The sequence below is a fragment of the Symphalangus syndactylus genome, chromosome 23, assembly GCF_028878055.3.
Source record: "Symphalangus syndactylus isolate Jambi chromosome 23, NHGRI_mSymSyn1-v2.1_pri, whole genome shotgun sequence".
NCBI lineage: Eukaryota > Metazoa > Chordata > Mammalia > Primates > Hylobatidae > Symphalangus > Symphalangus syndactylus.
Window position 1 is genome coordinate 17,104,262 of NC_072445.2, and position 21,163 is coordinate 17,125,424.

The following is a 21,163-nucleotide window of genomic DNA, read 5'->3' on the forward strand; positions in this document are numbered from 1 at the left end:
AGAGTGTCTGGAAAACCATGCAGTGTAGCAGCTCACAGGCAAAGTTACTATTGTGAAAAAATCTATCAAAATCACAAATGAGCATAGCTTGTGTCCCAGCTTCTCTACTTTAGAACTGTATCCTGTGGATGTACTTGTACACTTGCAAAATTACATGTGTCCAAAATTATTCACTGTAGTATTCTTTGTATGGCTCCAGAAAGCCTCATCTGCACTTGTGAAACCCAGAAAGTTCTGAAAACTGGGATTTCTCCCATTAGATTGGCACACACTCACTTGTTATAAAAAAAAAAACAAAAACCTGACAAGACCATTTATAATCTTTATTAATTCCACTTATCCATATTTGCAGTGGAAACATTAACATGTTTGATGATGGGGTAGGTCACATTAGGGTATTTTATTATTTTTTATTTTTTTGAGACCGAGTTTCGTTCTTGTTGCCCAGGCTGGAGTGCAGTGGCGTGGACTCAGCTCACTACCACCTCTGCGTCCTGGGTTCAAGTGATTCTCCTGCCTCAGCCACCCCATAGCTAAAGTTACAGGTGCCCGCCACCACGCCCAGCTAATTTTTGTATTTTTAGTAGAGATGGGGTTTCACCATTTTGGCCAGGCTGATCTTGAACTCCTGACCTCAGGTGATCTGCCTGCCTTGGCCTCTCAAAGTGCTGGGATTACAGACGTGAGCCACCGCGCCCGGCCCACCATTAGGGTATTTTACAATATATGGAATATGTGCTAAATCACCTTTCTGAATATATATATATATAGCTGACCCTTGAACAACACAGGGGTTAGGGGCACCGAACCCCTTGCTGTTGAAAATCTGCATAATTTTTGATTCCCCCAAGACTTCGTTAATAGCCTACTGTCGACCAGAAGCCTTACCAACAATAAACAGTCGATTAACACATATTTTATATGTTTTATATATATTATATACCGTATTCTTACAATAAGGTAAGCTAGAGAAAAGAAAATGTTATTTAAAAAACCATGAGGAAGAGAAGATATTAAGTGGAAGTGGGTCGTCATAAAGGTCTTCATCCTCACTGTCTTCAGATTGAGAAGGCTGAGGAGGAGGAGGAAGAGGAGCGGTTGGTCTTGCTGTCTCAGGGGTGGCAGAGGAGGCAGGGGTGGAGGAGATGGAAGGGGAGCGGGAGAGGCAGGCACAAAACTTGTGACTTTTACTGAGAAAAATCAGTTTATAAGCAGACCAGTGCAGTTCAAACCCGTGTTGTTCAAAGGTCAACCATACATGTATGTACTCCTGATCCCAACAGTTTGGATAAGAGACTATGGACCTATAAAAGTTCAGAAGAAATCTAAATGCCCAATTGGGGCTGCTCAGTAGAACATGGCCCACCCATAAAATGGGGCCCCAACCATGGGGTACTGTGAGACTCTAAAACGAGGGGCGCTAGCTGAGTGCTGTGGTGTGTCTGTAGTCTAGCCACTTGGGAGGCTGAGGTAGGAGGATTGCTTAAGCCTAGGAGATTGAGTCCAGCCTGGGGAACATAGTGAGACCTTTTTCTCTAAAAACAATTAATGAAGGAGTTGTCTCTTTGTATAGTATACACTTATGGACCAGTCTCCAAGACCAAGAATAAGAAAAAGAAGCGTACATATAATGTACAATTTTGTGTCTGGAAAGGCAGGTGAGATGAGTGAGAGGTGTCTGGCCGCCATGGGGCGGGAGAGCTGGGCAGAAAGGAGACTTTGTTCTGGTGTACATACTGTAGGAGCTTGTGAATTTTGAACCCTAGGTTCACTCGGTGTAAATCTTTCACCTCATCAATATATAAACAACTTTGAGTCCAGGCCAGGCTCCTGGCTTTGCCTGAGATCCAAGGTAAAAAGGCCCAGGCTTGCAAAGTCCTGCTGTCCCTCCAAGAAGGCCACTCCCTGGCATTCCAGAAACATCCTGGCTCCTGGGACACTCTTTCTGTTGGCATGGATGCCAGCATGCTCTAGGCCCTGATTCATTAGCCTTCAGTGGAATCTCCATGTGATTTCACTTTCCTTCTTGTTTAAACTGTCAAAAGCAGGACATACTTACGGTAAAAAGGCAAATGCTAAAGGCATATAAAATAAAAGCCCCCTCCCTATCCACGGAGCTGACCACATAAAGGTAACTCTTGCAAATGGCTTGGTGTGTACCATTTCAGACCTTCTTTTTCCTGTTTGTAATTAATAGCTCTCTCTCTGTCTATATATAATATTTATTATAAATAAAAAGAAGAGCATATTATACCTACTATCCTGAAACGTTTTTTTTTGTTTTTTTTTTGAGACAGGGTCTCACTCCGTCACCCGGGCTGGAGTGCAGCAGCACAATCATGGCTCACTGCAGCCTCGATGCCCCTCCCCAGCCCTGGGTTCAGGTGGTCCTCCCATCATATATATGTATATGTATATATATATATGATGTTTTGGTGACTATCTTCTTTCACTTAGCATGTTTTCAAGATACTGCCATATTGTAGCATTTATCAGTACTTCATTCCTTTTTATTGCCAAATATTATATGGACATACCACATTTTGTTTATCCATTTGTCAGTTGATGGACTTTGAGTTGTTTCTGCTTTAGGCTATGATGAGTAGTGCTGCTATGAACATTTGTGTACAAGTTTTTGTTTGGATGTATGTGTTCACTTCTCTTGGGTATATACCTAGGAGTGGAATTGTGCTGGATCATATGGTAATGATATGTTTAACATTTTGAATAATTACCAAACTTTTCCAAAATTGCTACATCATTTTATACTTCCACCAGCAATCATGAGAATCCTTGTGTTCTTTTTAACAGCTACATCATATTCCATGGCATGAATGTTCCATAATCTATTTAACCATCTCTATATTGATTTTTCATTACTCTTTCCGACTTTTCACTATTTTCACTATTTTAAATAGTGCTAAACTTGGTGCTAGAACTTCTTGGCTCCAACCTATCTTACTTCTTCAAGTCTAATTCTAGGAGAAACTCTCCCAAATAATTAAATAGACAAAAATGGTACCTTACTGTATTTTTAAATTTTTCGATAATTGAGATTGAATGAATGAATGTCATGGATTATTCATTCATTATTTAATCCATCTTTCATTCATCTAACCCATTAATTTAACTAATTCTGCAGACTACTGCTGAGCCCAACATGTGCTAGAGGCTATGCCAGATGTCGGGCACTGACCAGGCGCTGAGACAAAGCACAGCATGCCCTGAAGGATGTGGCTGGGGCTGGGTGTGATGGTATGCGCCTGCAGTCCTAGCTACTTAGGAGGCTGAGGCAGGAGGATCACCTGAGCCCAGGGGTTCAATGCTGTACTGAGCTATGATCATGCCACTGTACTCTAGCCTGGGCGACAGAGCAAGTTAAAAAAAAAAAAAGTGATTGGAAATTAACTTTCATTTTACATGTGGCATGTGCCTTGATACTCAAGGCATAGGGAGGAACTCCCCACCCAGACTGAGAGCTTCAAGGAAGACCCCTAGAGAGAGATGTGCCTCTTGGACTGAATTTTGAAGGACAAACAAACAGGAGCTGGCCTGATAGAGGAGAGGACATTCCCAGGAGATGGGGGAGCAGCACGGGCAAAGTGTGGGGGGCGAGACTGCATGGAGTTCAGTGTGGGGAGTCACAGGCATAAATCGTGGAGTGGAAGAGAAGAGTGAGGAGGGAGTAGGGCCAGGCTTGGAGCCAGGACAGGCTGTGCCAAGGAACAGGGCTTTAAGGCATTGCTAAGACCCTCTGCCTACCTCCTGCCCCCAGGAGCCTGAGACTTGCCAGGCACACTCACTTCCCAAGGCCCAGCTTGGCTGTCAGGGACTACCTGATGCTCTGCATGTGAGGGCCTCCCTGGTCCCTGGCAGACCTTCTCCCTGTTCCCCCACAGAAAGACATTTCTTTGTCCCGTGGTCAAAGAGAGGTGTGAGGGCAGGGGCACAGAGAAATACATGGCTGGAGCAAGGTTGCTCTGTCAGGGGCTAGATGGGTGCCACAGACCAGGGACATTTAGATGAGCCTTTTTTGATAGAGAGGGGCCCCTCAGAAAAGAGACAGGGGTGGGAATGTGGAGGGTCTTGTGTCTCTAGTCATCAGACGCTGGCGCCTGCTGAGATTTTCCCATGGGCTACTGATGAGTCAAGGCCAGAACAAGAGATGAGGCCAACGCAAGGCTAAAGGACTTAGAACCATCTTTCTAAGTCCTCAGGAGTTTCAGGAGCCTGCTCATTGCCGAAGGTGATGAGGTGATATGGAAGGAGAGTCTGCATGGCCATGGGTTAGAGGTAATATGACGTAAGCCCATTTTCAGGAGCTCCAGGTGGCATCTTCTGCATTTCTCCTCACCTTTAAACTGGAAGTGGTGTAACACCATCCATTACCATCACCACCAATTTTACCACAATCCGCACCTCTGTCTTCATTATCCACCATTACTAGTTTCGTCTTCACTCAGATCACAGACATTCTTCTCCCAAACTATCACCATCACCTCCACTAGGCTTTGAAGACATAATGATAAACAAAAGACAAGGTCCTTGCCTTCAGGGAGCTTACAGTGTCATCACCTCCTTCACCATCACCATCACATCAGCAACATCATCATTACCACCATCATCACCACCATCACCACATCACCAACATCATTACCACCATCACCACATCACCACCACCATCATTACCACCATCATCACCACCATCACCACACCACCACCACCATTACTACCATCACATCACCACCAGCATCATTACCAACATCACCACATCACCACCACCATCATTACTACTGTCACATCACCACCAGCATCATTACCACCATCACCACATCACCACCACCATCATTACCACCATCACATCACCAACATCACATCCCCAACACTATCATGATGACCATCACATCACCACCATCATTACCACCATCACCACATCACCACCACCACCATTATCACCATCACCACATCACCACCACCACCATTACCACCATCACCACATCACCACTATTATGATCATCACCATATCACCACCACCATTACCACCATCATCACATCACCATCATTACCACCATCACATCACCACTATCATCACCATCACCACATCACCACCAGCATCATTACCACCATCACCACATCACCACATCACAACTACCATTACCACCATCACATCATCACTACCATCGCCAGATCACTGTCACCATCATTACCACATCTATCACATAATCCTCATCACCACCACTACCCTCATGACCACATCATTACTACAAGTGGCCCTGGCCCCATCCTCTCATCTCTACTCCAATCACCCCTGTCACCATCACTTCCATCACCAGGATCCCCACCTCCCTATTATACCATCCATCACCATACTTACCACTGTAATTGATTTTATCATTGCCACCATCAACAGTGTAGGAAATGATTACATGGGTTGCAGCAATGGTTAATTGTCACTGAAGCCCCAATTAAGATGGGTAGGTCATCTGAGGTCACTCAATGGGGAGGGGGCAAAAGAGCAAAAGGCCTGAAGTGTAAGAATTCCCTATTGCAAGCAATCTCAAATTGTTTATTCCAAGAATGTATTTTTCCTGAACCCTCCAATAATTCTAGTAATAATTCCAATTAAGGAGTTATTTTTTTTCTTTTTTTTTGAGTCAGAGTCTTACTCTTACACTGTGCTCAGGCTGGAGTACAGTGTTGCAATCTCAGCTCACTGCAACCTCCACCTCCTGGGTTTAAGCAATTCTTCTGCCTCAGCCTCCCGAGTAGCTGGGATTATAGGCACGAGCCACCATGCCCAGCTAATTTTTGTATTTTTAGTAGAGACAGAGTTTCATCATGTTGGCCAGGCTGGTCTTGAACTCCTGACCTCCAGTGATCCACCTGCCTTGGCCTCGCAAAGTGCTGGGATTACAGGCATGAGCCACCATGCGTGGCCAGGAGTTATTTTTCCATTGTACAAGGCTCCTCTCCATCCAGTTTGGTATAAATGAAGGTCTCTACCTTGGCCTCTGAGCTCAGGTTAGAATTCCCAGGTTGGAGGGGTGGGAGGATGGTTAAAATACAATCAAAACCAGCTCTTAACTGGTGATTCAGAGTCGATCTATCCTCTGGTTAGACTCAGCATTTCATATCTGCCTGTCCAGCTCCATCATCAGCCATCATGGTCACTGTCACCATCATTCTTCAATGACATCAGAGAAGAGAGCTTCCATATGGGTTAGGGCCAGGGAATAAGATGGAGCCAGAGGTAAAATTAATGCCAAATTACTCTCTAGAGAAAGGGGCTGCAGATTTATTTATTTTTTATTTTTTATTTTTGAGACAGAGTTCCACTCCTGTTGCCCAGGCTGGAGTGCAATCGCACGATCTCGTCTCACTGAAACCTCCACCTCCCGGATTCAAGCAATTCTCCTGCCTCAGCCTCCTGAGTAGTTGAGATTACAGGCGCTTGCCCCCATGTCCAGCTAATTTTTTGTATTTTTGGTAGAGACAGTTTTGCCATGTTGGCCAGGCTGGTCTCAAACTCCTGACCTCAGGTGATCCACTCGCCTTGGCCTCCCAAAGTGCTGGGATTACAGGCATGAGCCACTGTGCTTGGCCAGGGCTGCAGATTTAGATTTGAGTTTCCTAGGAGCCAGTGTCAAGAGGGAGAGGTAACCACTGTATGATTATCAGCTATTTCTGATATTAAAGCAGGAGAGAAATTCCCATTGTGAAAACTAAGGTGTCACAGCCAATGGCTGAGGTTGGCCTCGTTAGCCGTCCTCTCTGGCTGTGGAAAAACTTCAGAGTATTACCCTGTGGAGCCATTGGATGGGACATGGAGACGGGGTGACCACAAAACTTACCTCTTAGGAGCTGCAAAGTGTTATGGTATTTTATACATTTTATATTAATAATATGATTACATAGTATTAAATAAGGGAGGAACCAACAGTGTGAGGTCACACGTGAGTGAGGATGAGAGGGGTGGAGGTGTCTCCCCTTGAGCTGGTCTTCAGGGAGGTTTGGGCATCCACTTGGTGAATGAGGAGGCCACATTGTCCAAAAGACCACACTAGGGTGTGACACGCCAATGAGCTGGTGTGTGCAGAGAACTAGAGGGAAGGGAGCATGTTGGAGAGGGGTCAGGGGTGGACTGGGGGAGAGGATCTAGTCCTAGGGAAGTCATAAGGGCCAAGCTAAGGAGCTAGACTTTCCCCTTCAGGCAGTAGAAGCTGGTGAAGGGTTTTAAACAGGGTTGTGACCCTCTTAGATTTGTGTTTAAATGTTCACTGTGGCCAGTGTATGGAGAATCAGTTGAAAGGGGTGAGACTGGAGACAGGGAGGGTTAGCTTATTTTAACCCTCCTGTAAGCTCCCTAAGGGTAGGGACCGTGTCTGAGGCATCTATGTACCCTCCAGAATGGCGAGGATGCACTAGAGACTCAAACGTCTCTTCTTATTGTCACCCCCTGTCACTGCCACCACCATTAGCTGCCTCTTGCTTCACTCCATGGCTGTCAGCACCCCCATTAACACACGCCATGCCATCGATTTAGCTCCTTTCCCAGCACTTTCTCAGGGAGCCCAGCCTGGAGCAGACTGGGACATCACCAGCTCAGCAGCTTAGGTCAAAAGTGAGATTCCTGGTCTGGAGTCAGGGGACCTGGTCTTTTCTTCAGCTCTGCTGCTGAGTCATTGTGTGACCCCAGCAGGTCCCCACCCTGTCTTTACTTTTCTGACCTGTTCAAAGTAGGAGCTGGATTAAACTAGTGGGTCTGCCAGCCAAGTGTTTGGAGAATCAGATGAGAATAAACCAGACATTGCTGGTTTCTGCTGTACTTTTGCTGCAGGGACCATGATTGAGAATTGAGTGGGAGGGTCAGATTGAACATTGAGTCTTAGGTATTGCATGTACCTTTGACAAGACCTTGGTAACGCCCCCTCCCCCATTCCCTACCCCTCCAAAAGGTAATCTTAGGCATTGCAGGTACCTTGGCAACGGGCCCCCCGCCATTCCCTATCCCTCCAAAAGGTAATTTAGGAAGCTGCTGGAAATAGGGGAATGGGACAGGCAGTTGGAACCATATGTATGGGGAGAGTCCCTGAGTGAAGTGGGAATGGGACGAGCCTGGGACCCTCAGAGACGTCAAGTTCCCCAGTGTGATCACAGGTGTGTCTTAGGCCAGGGCATCAGCTCCCAGTAGGGCAGAGGGATGCGAGGAGGCCTCATGGCTCAGCGGAAAGAAACCTGGTTAGGATCCAGCTTTCAGTCCTGAATCCTGGGCTGTCGGCCAGGCCATGGCTGTAGCTGCAAATAGGCAAGGCTGACCTAAGGTCTCGTAGGACAAAGGGCACCCTGGGAGAGCTAGCCCCAGGCCCCAGGGGCCTCCTCTTCTTAGGGATCCTGGGAGCTCTGCTGACCAAGGGGTTAGGGGCTCACCTCCTATGCCATCACCCAGCTACCTCATCATGGTAGCCTTGGTCTCTGAACACTAATGGGTAAGCCCCAGAGCCACGAGCCAGTGACCTCTGAATGGATGGCTTCCCCTTCCCTCAGGCACCAGGCAAGACAGGTAGAGGTCCCTGGAGACCTGATGGCTGGGGAGGGCCCAGTCCTGGGCCAGCCCCCGAGGGCTGGATTCTGGCTGCAGGCTCTCCACTCAGTCCATCAACTCCCGCCTCCAGAGTCCAAGGGTTTATGTGGTGGGCAGTTTGAGCTGGCTGGATACTAGAGGGAGGCTGCACCTGAAACAGTTGGTGGGTGAGCAGCATGGGCTTTGAGGAGCTGCTGGAGCAGGTGGGCGGCTTTGGGCCCTTCCAACTGAGGAATGTGGCACTGCTGGCCCTGCCCCGAGTGCTGCTACCACTACACTTCCTCCTGCCCATCTTCCTGGCTGCTGTGCCTGCCCACCGATGTGCCCTGCCGGGTGCCCCTGCCAACTTCAGCCATCAGGATGCGTGGCTGGAGGCCCACCTTCCCCGGGAGCCCGATGGCATGCTTAGCTCCTGCCTCCACTTTGCCTACCCCCAGGCTCTCCCCAACACCACGTTGGGGGAAGAAAGGCAGAGCCGTGGGGAGCTGGAGGATGAACCTGCCACAGTGCCCTGCTCTCAGGGCTGGGAGTACGACCGCTCAGAGTTCTCCTCTACCATTGCAACTGAGGTACTTAAGCCCAGAAGCTGAGAGACATGTGAGAGGGAGGGGCCTGCCATTGCCTTGGGTGGTTACTGTGTAGGCATTAGATGTATTACTTTACCTCTTAAAGTCTCAGTTTACCAATCTGTAGATGGGGGCTATGAATATAAGGCACTTTTAGTTCATGGCTTGTAGTAACAGGATCCTACACAAGAACTGTTATCATCATCATTAATTGGGAGGTGATTAAGGCAGGGAAGGGCTAAAGTGGCTTCAGGGAGTTGAGACAAAGAGTTGAGAAGGCAATTTCTGCAGCAAGAGGTGGAGAAACAATAGAGGCCTTCTTTTCTCCCTTCCTCTTTTCCAGTCCCAGGTCGGTATTTACATAATCCATCTGGAGGTGGAATGTCGGTGGAGGCAGTCTCCTTGGGAGGCAGCAGGTCGAGGCCTTCCTTGGGAAGAAGCTGAGGCTGCAGGACTGGGGAGGGACAAAGTTTCCTATTCCCCAAGCTGGCGTGAATCGTTGGGAGGTTTATTATCTGGCATGGAGGTACCAGAATGGCAGAGTTCACCTCAGAAGGCTCCAGGTCTGGAGAGGAGGAGCTGGTGCCTGCTGGAGAGGGGCTGATGTTCATAGGAGGTCCCTTTCTGCCTGTCCTTACAGTGGGATCTGGTGTGTGAGCAGAAAGGTCTGAACAGAGCTGCATCCACTTTCTTCTTCGCCGGTGTGCTGGTGGGGGCTGTGGCCTTTGGATATCTGTCCGACAGGTGGGGTGAGGCACTGGGCCAATAAGAAACTGGCTGGGGGAACTTTCTCCCACTAGCTGGGGTATGAGCCTAGTCTACCTATGCCTTAGAAGCTCCTTCCACAGGGAACTGACCCTGCATGACCCCTTTGCAGGTTTGGGCGGAGGCGTCTGCTGCTGGTAGCCTACGTGAGTACCCTGGTGCTGGGCCTGGCATCTGCAGCCTCCGTCAGCTATGTAATGTTCGCCATCACCCGCACCCTCACTGGCTCAGCCCTGGCTGGTTTTACCATCATCGTGATGCCACTGGGTGAGGCAGGCAAGAAACAGGCAGGACCTAGAGGGCTGGAAGAAGGCAGTTGTCAGAGTGAGGCTGAGCCCATCTGGTCCTCACTAACCATCTTCCTGTCTCCTGTCCTGGCCCAGAGTTGGAGTGGCTGGACGTGGAGCACCGCACTGTGGCCGGAGTCCTGAGCAGCACCTTCTGGACAGGAGGCGTGATGCTGCTGGCACTGGTTGGGTACCTGATACGGGACTGGCGATGGCTTCTGCTAGCTGTCACTCTGCCTTGTGCCCCAGGCATCCTCAGCCTCTGGTGAGGACTGCAGGCAGCTGGGGAGCGGGAGATACAGGAAGTGAAAGATGAGATTAATCAGAGCCTGAGATTTGAAGACAGAGAGATTAAGAGATGAAGGGAAAGAGAAACAGAGTAAGTGACCAAGAGACAGAAAGAGACACAGAGAAAAGGAGACAGAGAGACAGAGATCAACAGAAAGAAGATGGCAAGGAACAGTGAGAAACAGAGAACAAGATACAGATACAGAGAGTCAGAGACAAAGGCAGAGCCAAACATAAATTGAGGCTGGCCTCTTGGAGAGTTGGGGATAGGGGCAGGGCCAGCATGGGGGTGGGGAGCTCAGGCAGGAGAGTGGGAGGACAGGCAGGGTGGGCACTACATTGCCTCCCAAAGATGACTTGGCCTTGGATGACCCTTCTGGATATGTCTACATGTCTGTCCCTCCTTCATCTCATTCCCTCCTGCCACCCATGGGGGAAGTGAGTGGCTGGTGCTGGGAGCTGGTCTTGAGGGTAAGGCCAATTCAGTTGAATAAGGGACTCCCAGGCTATGGAGGACCTGGGCCTGGGCAAGGAAGTGTGGGAAGAGGTGTTTTATTGTTTTTATTATTATTATTATTATTATTATTATTATTATTATTATTTTTGAGATAAAGTCTTGCTCTGTCGCTGGAGTACAGTGGCACAATCACAGCTCACTGAAGCCTCAACCTCCCAGGCTCAAGTGATTCTCCTGCATTAGCCTCCTGAGTAGCTGGGACTACAGGCATGTGCCACCACACCCAGCTAATATTTATTTTTTGATTTTTTGTAGAGACAGGGTCTTGCCATGATGCCCAGGCTGATCTTGAACTCCTGGGCTCAAACCCACCCTCCCGCCTTGACCTCCAAAAGTGTTGGAATTACCGGCATGGGCCATTGCAACCAGCCCAGAGGTGGCTTTTAAATTGGGCATTAAAAGATGAATAAGAGCTCATCAAGTGTGGAGGGCTTGGGGAGGAGATGATGTTCCAGGCTAAGGAGACTACATGAGCAAGAGCCTGGAAGTTGAGAGCCTGTAGTATGTCCAGGAACATGTGGCTTAGGGTCATGACTTTCTGGCTGATGGGCCTCCTGCCTATTCCTAGGTGGGTGCCTGAGTCTGCACGCTGGCTTCTGACACAAGGCCATGTGAAAGAGGCCCACAGGTACTTGCTCCACTGTGCCAGGCTCAATGGGCGGCCAGTGTGTGAGGACAGCTTCAGCCAGGAGGTGAGGGTGAACGTGTGTGTGAGCATGCATATATGTGTGTGTGGGGGGTGGGCTGTGTCAAGTGCCTCCCTCCCAGAGCCCACTATATATGGCAGGAAAAGCTCCTGGGCCCCCACAGAGAGTTCTGAACTCTTTAGGATGTCCTACCTGGCTCCGGTGGGCCACATCCATCATTCGAGACCCACTCTTCTCAGCTGCCATGAGCATCTCCATCCCCACCAGTGCAGATGGGAGGAACAGAGAGGGGTGGGGGGAGAGTACTGTGTCCCATTGAGATCACATAGCCAACTCTGATGTTACAACCTCACCTCCTTCCCTACCAGGCTGTGAGCAAAGTGGCCGCCGGGGAACGGGTGGTCCGAAGACCTTCATACCTAGACCTGTTCCGAACGCCACGGCTCCGACACATCTCACTGTGCTGCGTGGTGGTGTGGTGAGGAGGCTAGCTTGGGTCTGGCGTGGGTGTGGTGGGAGGGAGGAGCGAACTCCAGGCTGGTGCTGAGTGTGAGAAGGGCTCTGAGGGACAAGTAGAGTGTCACTGTGGAGGGCAGGAGGATAAACCTCCATGGGCGATCTGCCCGGGGAAGTCAAAAAATGAAGCAGGCATCAGAGACACATGGTGTTCAAGTTCAGACTCCCACTTCCTTACTTGGAAAGGGACAGATCACTTAGCCACTCAGAGCCCCAGTGTCCCTTCTGTAAAATGGACTGTTGTCAGTTCCATGTCAGGGTTGCTGTGAAAATTAGGGTAAAGGCGCTTTGACTACTGTCGCATGCTGCACACTCAGAGGGCATTATGGATGTCAGGGAAGGTCCTGGTGTGGGGAGGGGGGGTTGCAGAGACGGAAGGAGATTGCCCTTGTAAAATGCCAAGTCTTCCTGAGAAGAGAGGCCAAAGAGGGATGGGAAGGAGGGTCCACCAAGTGGCACTGAGACTCCTTTCAGGTTCGGAGTGAACTTCTCCTATTATGGCCTGAGTCTGGATGTGTCGGGGCTGGGGCTGAACGTGTACCAGACGCAGCTGTTGTTCGGGGCCGTGGAACTGCCCTCCAAGCTGCTGGTCTACTTGTCAGTGCGCTATGCAGGACGCCGCCTCACGCAAGCCGGGACACTGCTGGGCACGGCCCTGGCGTTCGGCACTAGACTGCTAGTGTCCTCCGGTGAGCCCAGTCTCATAGGTTCTGCCCACCCCAGAAGCCGGGCCAGGAACCCTGCCCACTCCCCGGAGACCCCACCTCCTGGCCAAGAACCCACTCCTCCCCCAGATCCCTGCTCTTACCCAGTGAGCTCAGACTCTCCACCACTTAAGTTCGGCCCACTCTGGAGACTCTGCGCCCTATCCAGAACACCCCTGGCTCTCCTCCAAGGCCCTCTCACTACCTGAACCCACTTCCCTCCAGACATGAAGTCCTGGAGCACCGTCCTGGCAGTGATGGGGAAAGCTTTTTCTGAAGCTGCCTTCACCACTACCTACCTGTTCACTTCAGAGTTGTACCCTACGGTGCTCAGGTGAGGAAGCCTGCAACTGATCTGGGGTATGGAGCTTGTTAGTCACATGTCTTAACCAACACTTCTACATACACACACCACAACCTGGTCTCTCTCACTCATTTTTTTTTGTTAATTTTAATTTTTGGTAGAGATGGGGTCTTGCTATATTACCCAGACTGGTCTCAAACTCCTGGTCTCAAGTGATCCTCCCGCCTCAGCCTCCAAAAGTGCTCATATTACAGGCACTATTACAGGCATGAGCCACCGCACCCAGCCTCTCACTCATTCCCCACACTACACCCAGAATACAGAGCTAATCAGGGCCCTCTGTGTTTGCCCTAGTCTTGGAGAAGGCAGAGCATCTTATCTTCTGTACTATGTGACCCTGAGCCACGTCAGACATCCTCTCTGGGCCTCCTTAAGAAAACGACCCCAAGGCCGGGCACTGTGGCTCACACCTGTAATCCCAGCATTTTGGAAGGCCAAGGCAGGCGGATCACTGAAGGTCAGGAATTCGAGACCAGCCTGACCAACATGGTGAAAACCCGTCTCTGCTAAACATACAAAATTAGCTGGGTGTGGTGGCGAATGCCTGTAATCCTAGCTATTTGGGAGGCTGAGGCAGGAGAATCACTCAAACCTGGGAGATGGAGGTTGCAGTGAGCTGAGATCATGCCACTGCACTCCAGCCTGGGCGAGAAACTCCATCTCAAATAAATACATAAATAAAAGAAAAAAATTAAAATAAAGAATAATAATAATAAAAAGAAAACAGCCCCAAGAAGCCCCATTCTGCCCACCCCCATCCCATTCACCCCTGGAAGGCAGAGATGCCCTTGAGGACTGTCCCAAGAGCAACCCCTTGAAAGGCCAAGGGAGGTCTTTCAGCTAGCTACTGGGAGGTGGGAAGAGGAAACTTCTAGGCATCTGGTCATGTTTAGAAAGAGGTTTGCCTCCTTGAACAACATGGCAGGGCCTGTACAAACTACTGACCTTCTTCCTTCCACATCACCCTTTCCTTATCCCCCAGTCTGGTGACTTGTCTTCTCTTTTAGTGGTACCTGATTGGTACTCTATCAGAATGGGGGCCCTGTCCTCTGGTGGGTGCTGGCTTGGGGTCTCCTGGCCTGAAGGTGGGTGGGAAGACCATCTGAAAGAAGTCTTAGTTTTCTTAGCTGTATGGGGAGAAGAGAGTGTCAGGGCCTGCCAGCCCTGGAGGGAAGCCCTGTGGGGCATGACTCCAGGTAGGTGTGAACACCATCTACCTCCCTCATCCTCTTTCTCTGAACAGACAGACAGGGATGGGGCTGACTGCACTGATGGGCCGGCTGGGGGGCTCTTTGGCCCCACTGGCGGCCTTGCTGGATGGAGTGTGGCTGTCACTGCCCAAGCTTACTTATGGGGGGATCGCCCTGCTGGCTGCCGGCACCGCCCTCCTGCTGCCAGAGACGAGGCAGGAACAGCTGCCAGAGACCATCCAGGACGTGGAGAGAAAGAGGTGTGTGCACAGGACTGTGTCTGTGTACGTGTGAGCACATGCATATGGATGCAGGTGCTCAGATACCTGACACCTTAGGATACAGACAGGAAACTATATCTGCACATGTGTACTTGGTGCACGTATGTGTGTGTGCACAGGTGAGTGTTTCAGGGTGCATGATTGGGAGTATGTAAACTGCAAGCATAAATGTGTACATGAGTGTATGAACACAAATACACAAGGTTGTTCAGGAAGACGTGTATGTGTGCACACTCAAGTATGCCTACACATCAGGGGTGTGTACAAGCATGTGTGTGAGTCACTTGTACAGGCGTTGTATACTAGGAATTGGGGTGAGCCCTGGGACAGCCCTGATGGGGCAGGCTGGGGTGGTAGGCTCGGGGATTAAACCCCACCATTGCTCACGACTCCTTCCTCCCTAGTGCCCCAACCAGTCTTCAGGAGGAAGAGATGCCCATGAAGCAGGTCCAGAACTAAATGGGAGTGGAGGCAGGCCCTCCACAGAAGCTCTGCAGCGGGGGCTGGGAGAGCAGAAGGGCAGGCCCTGCAACTCAGGCTGGGAGTATCGAACCCTCTGCCTAGGGCCGGAGTTGCCGCCAGTACCCGCTCCCTGTGCTCATCCATCCTTGATTATTTGGCTTCTAGGAACAGTTGACTTCCCAGAATGCAGTGGGCTGCTGGGCACCCCTCTCACGGCTGGGGAGGATTCTGTAAATAAAGGTGCCCCTTGGGTTGGGGCAGTGGTGAAGAGCTATGGGAAGAGCCCTGGATAGGAAGCCACTGAGTCTGCCCTGGGCTCTGATAAAACCTTCACCATTAACTTGCTGTGTGACCTTGGGCATGTGGCTTTCCCTCTCTGGGCTTCAGTCTGTTCATCTCCCAAATGGATAATGAAGCCTCTTGGGAGGCCCTACCATAGGATCTGTTGCCATGCTCAAATGAATTACTGAATAAGGTGCTTCTGCTTCTTCTAGAGATGGTGCTAAAGAAAGGACTAGCATATGAGACTTCTGGTACCAATGGGGCTGGTGGGCATGCTGTCCACTGTGTGGTGCTAGGACTGCCAATGCCAGGCCCAAGGGACAAAAAGAACAGAGCTTTTTGTTCTCATGGCTGGCCCTGCTACCTCCGAGGCACCCTGCAGGGCAATGCATGTCATCCCAACCCCCACACTCCCCATCCTCCAACCCACTGGTCTCATGCCCAAAGAAGAGTTGAAGGCATGGGAGCCAACATTTTATTGAAGAAGCCAGAGAGGCTGAAATTCAATAAACACAAGTTTTATGAGTACCTTGAAGCTCCAGAATGTGCTGGGGAAAGGGGTTGTGATGGCCAGGAGGAGGATACCCTTCAAAACGGGCTGTTCCCTAACCAGATAGAAATGGGAAAGGGAAAAAATTGGCAGAGAAAGTCTAGACTCTCTGGCCTACCATGGAGCCTAGGCCCAGGCCCCCAAGATCCCACCTTCCCCAACCCCCATGGGACTGGAGATTTTTGTAGCTCCCATTGGACCATGAGGGGCATGATGGGAGGCCTGAGTTAGGGTGACCTTTTTTGTGAGTGTCTCATTTGAATTTTATCTTCACTGGGTCATAGATGTAGCAGCCCACATCGCCAATGTTCACACCTGAGAGAGAGAGCCCTATCACCAAAGGCCTTGGGTCTGTGGTGCAGGGTTCAGGGCTAGAGGGAACTGGCGGGGGGTGGGCAGGGTATGCTTAACCACAGGGGAAGTTGTCCACACATCCCCACAGACCATGTACATGCCATACTTTAGGCCCAGTGTCTGGGATGGGGCTGCCCACCTTTTGGGCCAAACAGGTAGCCGTAGCAGGGGACGTGGCAGTAGGGGACTCCATCATGCTAAGACACAGCGAGAAAGAGAGCTGTCTCAGCCTGGTTCTCTTCCCATCTCCAGCCTCCTCCCAACATAACCACTCATTCCTGCCCTGCTCACCTCAGCATGACTCCCAGCAGTCAGGGTCTTGTGGCAACGCTGGCACCTCAGACACGGTCGGTGCCAATTTCTGCCTAATGACATCACCTTCTCAGCTGGTGGTGGAGAGAAGTGGTAATGCTTCCATTCTAGGGGTAGAGTAGGGAGACCCACCTGCCTTGGATCACCTCCCTGCCCCTTGCTGCCCACCCTGTATCCCCCTCCCCAAGCTTTCCACTGTCACTTACCAAAATAGACAGGCTCCCCACAGCCAGGGCACAGCGAAGTCTCCCCAGTGAATGTCTTCATACGGGGAGGGCCTTTAAGGGGAAGAGGCCCTGGCTAGGTCTGAGGTGGAGATGCCCACCAGCACCTGCCTGCATATGGCGCTGTCCTCTTCCAAAAGCCATGCTCATTCCAGAGTGCCCCACCCAGGCACCCAAGAGTCTGCCTTCTATAGGCCCAGAGCTGAGCCCCCTTTGACTCCACCTCCTGCCCCATCCCTATGTGTATTAGGGACTACCTGCTTCCTTCTGCTTCCTTCTCATCCTCCCAGGGGCTCAGGTACCCACCATCCCAACCCTGTTAGCAACTCAATCCTCAGGAAACTTGAGCTGATATAAGAGCTGGCCATGGCACGGGTGTCAGGTGTTGGGGAGCACAGTGTCATTGCCTACTTTAGGGAATGGAGGGAAAGAACAGGGACCAGAGGAGAAAAGTTGAAGAATGTGAGAGGCTGGACTTATCCCAGTGACTCCTCTCCTTTAGGTCATTCCTTCCACAGCCCTGGCCTGGGACAGACCTAAGTTCCTGGCCAGCTTTGCCTCTGACTAGCTTTGTGAATGGACAGTCATTTGCCCTGTCTGGATCTCACTTTCTTCACCTGTAAAATGTGAGGAGAGGGGATAATGCCATCTGCCCAATTAACTTCTTTTCTTTTTTTTTTTGAGATGGAGTCTCGCACTGTTGCCTAGGCTGGAGTGCAATGGCATGACCTCGGCTCACTGCAACCTCTGCCTCCTGGGTTCAAATGATTCTCCTGCCTCAGCCTTCCGAGTAGCTGGGATTACAGGCATGAGCCACCACACCCGGCTAATTTTTGTATTTTTAGTAGAGACAGGATTTCACCATGCTGGCCAGGCTGGTCTCGAACTCTGACCTCATGATCCGCCTGCCTGCCTCGACCTCCCCACAATTTACCTCTTAACTCAGCAGCTGACATGAGAGAATAGAAAGAAAGAAGAAAAAAAAAAAAAAGCGGGGAGTAGATGAGAAGACTTTGCCAAGAACGAAGTTGTGAGAATGTGAAGCAGGCGGCTGGATAGGAGACTGCCACTTGGCCCACCCTCCGCTCCAGCTTGGGGAAGGGTCAGGAGGAGGACTGGGAGGAGCTGAGCCCAGCCTTACTTTTCTTGCCTTGGGGGAGGCCAGTCCTTGGCCTGGGAGGGCTGAAGCTGCTGGGGCTGAGAGGAGTGGTGCAGCCAGGGCTGGGAGTGGGGGGATTGTACAAGTAGGAGCCTACACCACCAATGTTCACCCCTGAAGAGAGAATAGGGGAGGTCAGGCTTGAGCCCCCAGCTCCCAGCCCAAGGAAGGTTCTGCTTAAGTGCCCCTTAAGGCTGGTACTTACCCCTGGGTCCAAAGAGAGCCCCATAGCATGGCTTGTGGCAGTATGGCCTCCCGTTGTGCTGGGCACAAGCAGAGGGAAGTGGGTTACTCAAGGCCAGCGGGAGCCATGCCCCACAGGCCTTCGCCCCAGACAGGCTGCCAGGTATGTCTGTCCACTGGCTGAGTCTGGTGGGCCTGAGAGGGGTGGGGGATGGGCTGGCATGCCAGTATTTCCACTGTGGTCATGGGAGGAAGAGCAAGAGCAGCTCAGGAGGTGCTGACCCCCAAAACCACGGGATCCACAGTCACAACCCAGGTTCCCAAAATCCTGGCTGGTGTGGGGTCCACCAGGTGGGCGGCCTTGGGGTTGGCTACTGAGGTTCCCTTTGGCAGGCCTCCAGGCTGAAGTTGGGGGCTGGTGCCTGGGGGGTGGGAGGCAGTGATGTAAACAGGGCAGTACTCCCTGGCCAGATCTTACCTCTGCATGCCCGCCAGGGGACAGGACGCTGTGGCAGCGCTCACATTTCAGGCAGAAGCGGTGCCAGTTCTTGCCCAGGGAGCTCACCTTCTCAGCTGTGGAGGACAAAGTGGAACCGAGCTGCAAGGAGCCTGTCCAAGCATAGAGCCCCTCCTTTCCCCCTTCGGCCCTCTAGGGAATTAAGTTGGCCTGCCCTGCTCCCTGGAGATGAATGTCTCCAGGAGGCCAGCTCCATCCCCCTCCGGTTTCATACTACCCACAGAGCTCTCAGAGGAAGGGGGAAGACCCGAGTGGGAGCGGGTGGTGCGGAGACTACCAGCCGCTGCAGGTGAAAAGGGTGTCTGGGACTACACTGTGGCCAGCCCTCCGCGTCCTCAGGGAATCCAGCGGCTCCCATTCGCTCCATCTTCTCCCCCTCCGCAGCCCGGGCCTCACCGAAGAAAACAGGTTGTTGGCAACGCGGACAGGTCCAGCTCATAGCTCCGCTCCAGGCAGCGCACGCGGCACACAGTAGGTACGCCCTGCGGCTCAGTTCCGCCCCCTTCGCTGGCTCCACCCACGGCTCAGCTTTGAGCCTCCCTGGGCGGAATCCGCGGTTCCGCGGCGCTCATTGGCTACCACAAATTTAGAACCACTCCACTTGGGAGACAAAGGGCTATTTCGCTGTTACTTCAAAGAGCATTAAAGCCTCGGTCAGACCCACGGGGAGGAGAGGATCTTGAAGCCGAGTGGACTCCAGACTGGGAAGGCAAATGCGTAACGAAGACACCTGGACAGGGAGCACTACTAGTTTCTGGAGCGGTAAGGACAGGAAAAATGTCCACAGTGCAGACGCCATTAAAACACTACTCTCTCCAAAGCGAGGGAGTAGGCATTCTTTGAAATGCTTTAATTCCACCTTGGCAGTATAACAAGTGGTTGAAAGCAACAAAATCTGGAGCCCGTCTCTGGTACCCTACTGTTTGACTTCAGGCAAATTACCGAACCTCCCTCTCTGCCTCCATTTTCTCATCTGTGCAATGAGTATGATAACAGTCTCTGCCTCATAGGATTGTTATGAGAGTTAAATAGGTTAATACACGTAGAGTGCCCAAACAGCGCCTGGTACATAAACGCTATAACAGCTATAGCTATCACTATGATGGATCCCTTAATGAACTCAAGACTCGGTTTGGAAGCCTCAGAACATGGTCTGTATACAATTGTTTACTCCTAAAGCTGTAAGGCAGCTGGGCAGAGTGGCTGACACCTGTAATCCCAGCACTTTGGGAGTCCAAGGTGGGCGGATCGCCTGAGGTCAGGAGTACAAGACCAGCCTGGCCATCAAGGCGAAACCGCGTCTCTACTAAAAATACAAAAATTAGCCGGGCGTGGTGGCGCATGCCTGTAATCTCAGCTACTCGAGAGGCTGAGGCAGGAGAATCGCATGAACTGGGAGGTGTGGAGGTTGCAGTGAGCCGAGATCGCACCACCGTACTCCAGCCTGGGGGGACAAGAGAGAGACTCCATCTCAAAATAAATAAATAAATAAAAATGAACACCAACTACACATTTCTAATCTGCTTTGCTTTAAAATTTTTAAATATTTGTCTTTTTAATGAATGTATTTATTTGAGGCAGGGTCTCTGTTGCCCAGGCTGGAATGTAGTGGTGCATCATAGCTCACTGCAGTCTCCACCTGCCCGGCTCAAGCGATCCTCTCACTTTAGCCTCTGGAGTAGCTGGGACTACAGACGCATGCCACCACACCTGGCTAATTTTTGTATTTTTTGTAGAGATGGGGTTTTGCCATGTTGCCCAGACTGGTCTCGAATTTCTGGGCTCAAGTGATCCACCTGCCTGGGCCTCCCTAAGTGCTGGGATTATAGGTATGAGCCACCATGCCCAGATAAATACTTGTTAAAAGTAGTTCAATAGTGCTTCAAAGGATATTTCAAGAAATTTAAATCCACAGAATGGAAGAAATATTTGCAAATCTGATAAGGATCTAGTAACCAGATTATATAAATAACTTATAATGCAGTAACAAAAAGACAACCCAATTAAAAGTGAGCGAAGTATTTGAATAGACGTTCTTCTAGAGATATACAAATGGCCAATAAGCACATGAAGAGATACTGAATATCAATAGTCATTAGGGAAATGCAAATTAGGACCACAATGAGATACCATTTTATACTGACTAGGATGGCTATAATTAAAGAGACAAATGTTGGCAAGAATGTGGCAAAATTGGATCCCTCATACATTGTTGGTGGTAACATAAAATGGTGCGGCCACATTGGAAAACAGTCTGGCAGTTCCTCAGAAAGTTAAACATAGAGTTACCATATGACTCAGCAATTCCACTTCCAGGTATATACCCAAGAGAAATGAAAACATATGTCTATACAAAAACTTGTACATGAATGTTCATAGCAGTACTATTTGCAATAGTCAAAAGGTAGAAACAG

The 21,163-nt window shown here is 50.5% G+C and overlaps 2 protein-coding genes across 10 annotated transcripts; one reads left to right on the forward strand and one right to left on the reverse strand.

Annotated features, from left to right (window-relative positions):
* Window positions 1–7,653: 7,653 nt before the first annotated feature.
* On the forward strand, window positions 7,654–15,978 carry SLC22A7 (solute carrier family 22 member 7). Of its 2 annotated transcripts, XM_055263168.2 has the most exons (11): window positions 7,654–9,150; window positions 9,491–9,496; window positions 9,788–9,891; window positions 10,025–10,179; window positions 10,296–10,464; window positions 11,573–11,696; window positions 12,020–12,129; window positions 12,642–12,856; window positions 13,097–13,205; window positions 14,479–14,685; window positions 15,111–15,978. In XM_055263168.2, exons 1-11 carry the CDS (start codon window positions 8,758–8,760, stop codon window positions 15,163–15,165), a joined length of 1,647 nt encoding a protein of 548 aa, XP_055119143.2. In that variant the 5' UTR covers window positions 7,654–8,757; the 3' UTR covers window positions 15,166–15,978. The 2 variants fall into 2 exon arrangements, with proteins under 2 accessions (XP_055119143.2, XP_055119144.2); XM_055263169.2 differs by lacking the exon at window positions 9,491–9,496.
* CRIP3 (cysteine rich protein 3) lies at window positions 9,341–19,340 on the reverse strand. Of its 8 annotated transcripts, XM_055263189.2 has the most exons (9): window positions 19,146–19,340; window positions 18,711–18,805; window positions 18,255–18,312; window positions 18,032–18,163; window positions 16,873–16,944; window positions 16,646–16,740; window positions 16,494–16,551; window positions 16,238–16,315; window positions 15,912–16,055 (listed from the first exon to the last, which is right to left on the reverse strand). In XM_055263189.2, the coding sequence occupies exons 1-8, from the start codon at window positions 19,186–19,188 to the stop codon at window positions 16,254–16,256; spliced, it is 615 nt and encodes a 204-aa protein (XP_055119164.1). In that variant the 5' UTR covers window positions 19,189–19,340; the 3' UTR covers window positions 15,912–16,055; window positions 16,238–16,253. The 8 variants fall into 8 exon arrangements, with proteins under 8 accessions (XP_063489219.1, XP_055119164.1, XP_055119163.1 ...); XM_055263188.2 differs by having other exon boundaries at window positions 15,912–16,315; XM_063633148.1 differs by having other exon boundaries at window positions 15,912–16,315; window positions 16,646–16,773.
* Between the last annotated feature and the right edge of the window lie 1,823 nt (window positions 19,341–21,163).

Excerpts from the sequence above, each read along its gene's own strand:
- CRIP3 (XM_063633148.1), bottom strand. The coding sequence starts at position 19,188 with ATGAGCTGGACCTGTCCGCGTTGCCAACAACCTGTTTTCTTCG. Across the intron at positions 18,164-18,254 it reads GGCTCTCTTTGGACCCAGGG|GGGTGAACATTGGTGGTGTA; the intron begins GTAAGTACCAGC and ends TTCTCTCTTCAG. Across the intron at positions 16,774-16,872 it reads TGGGGAGCCTGTCTATTTTG|AATGGAAGCATTACCACTTC; the intron begins GTAAGTGACAGT and ends CTCTACCCCTAG.
- SLC22A7 (XM_055263168.2), top strand. The coding sequence starts at position 8,758 with ATGGGCTTTGAGGAGCTGCTGGAGCAGGTGGGCGGCTTTGGGCCCTTC. Across the intron at positions 12,130-12,641 it reads CTGTGCTGCGTGGTGGTGTG|GTTCGGAGTGAACTTCTCCT; the intron begins GTGAGGAGGCTA and ends GACTCCTTTCAG. Across the intron at positions 12,857-13,096 it reads TAGACTGCTAGTGTCCTCCG|ACATGAAGTCCTGGAGCACC; the intron begins GTGAGCCCAGTC and ends ACTTCCCTCCAG.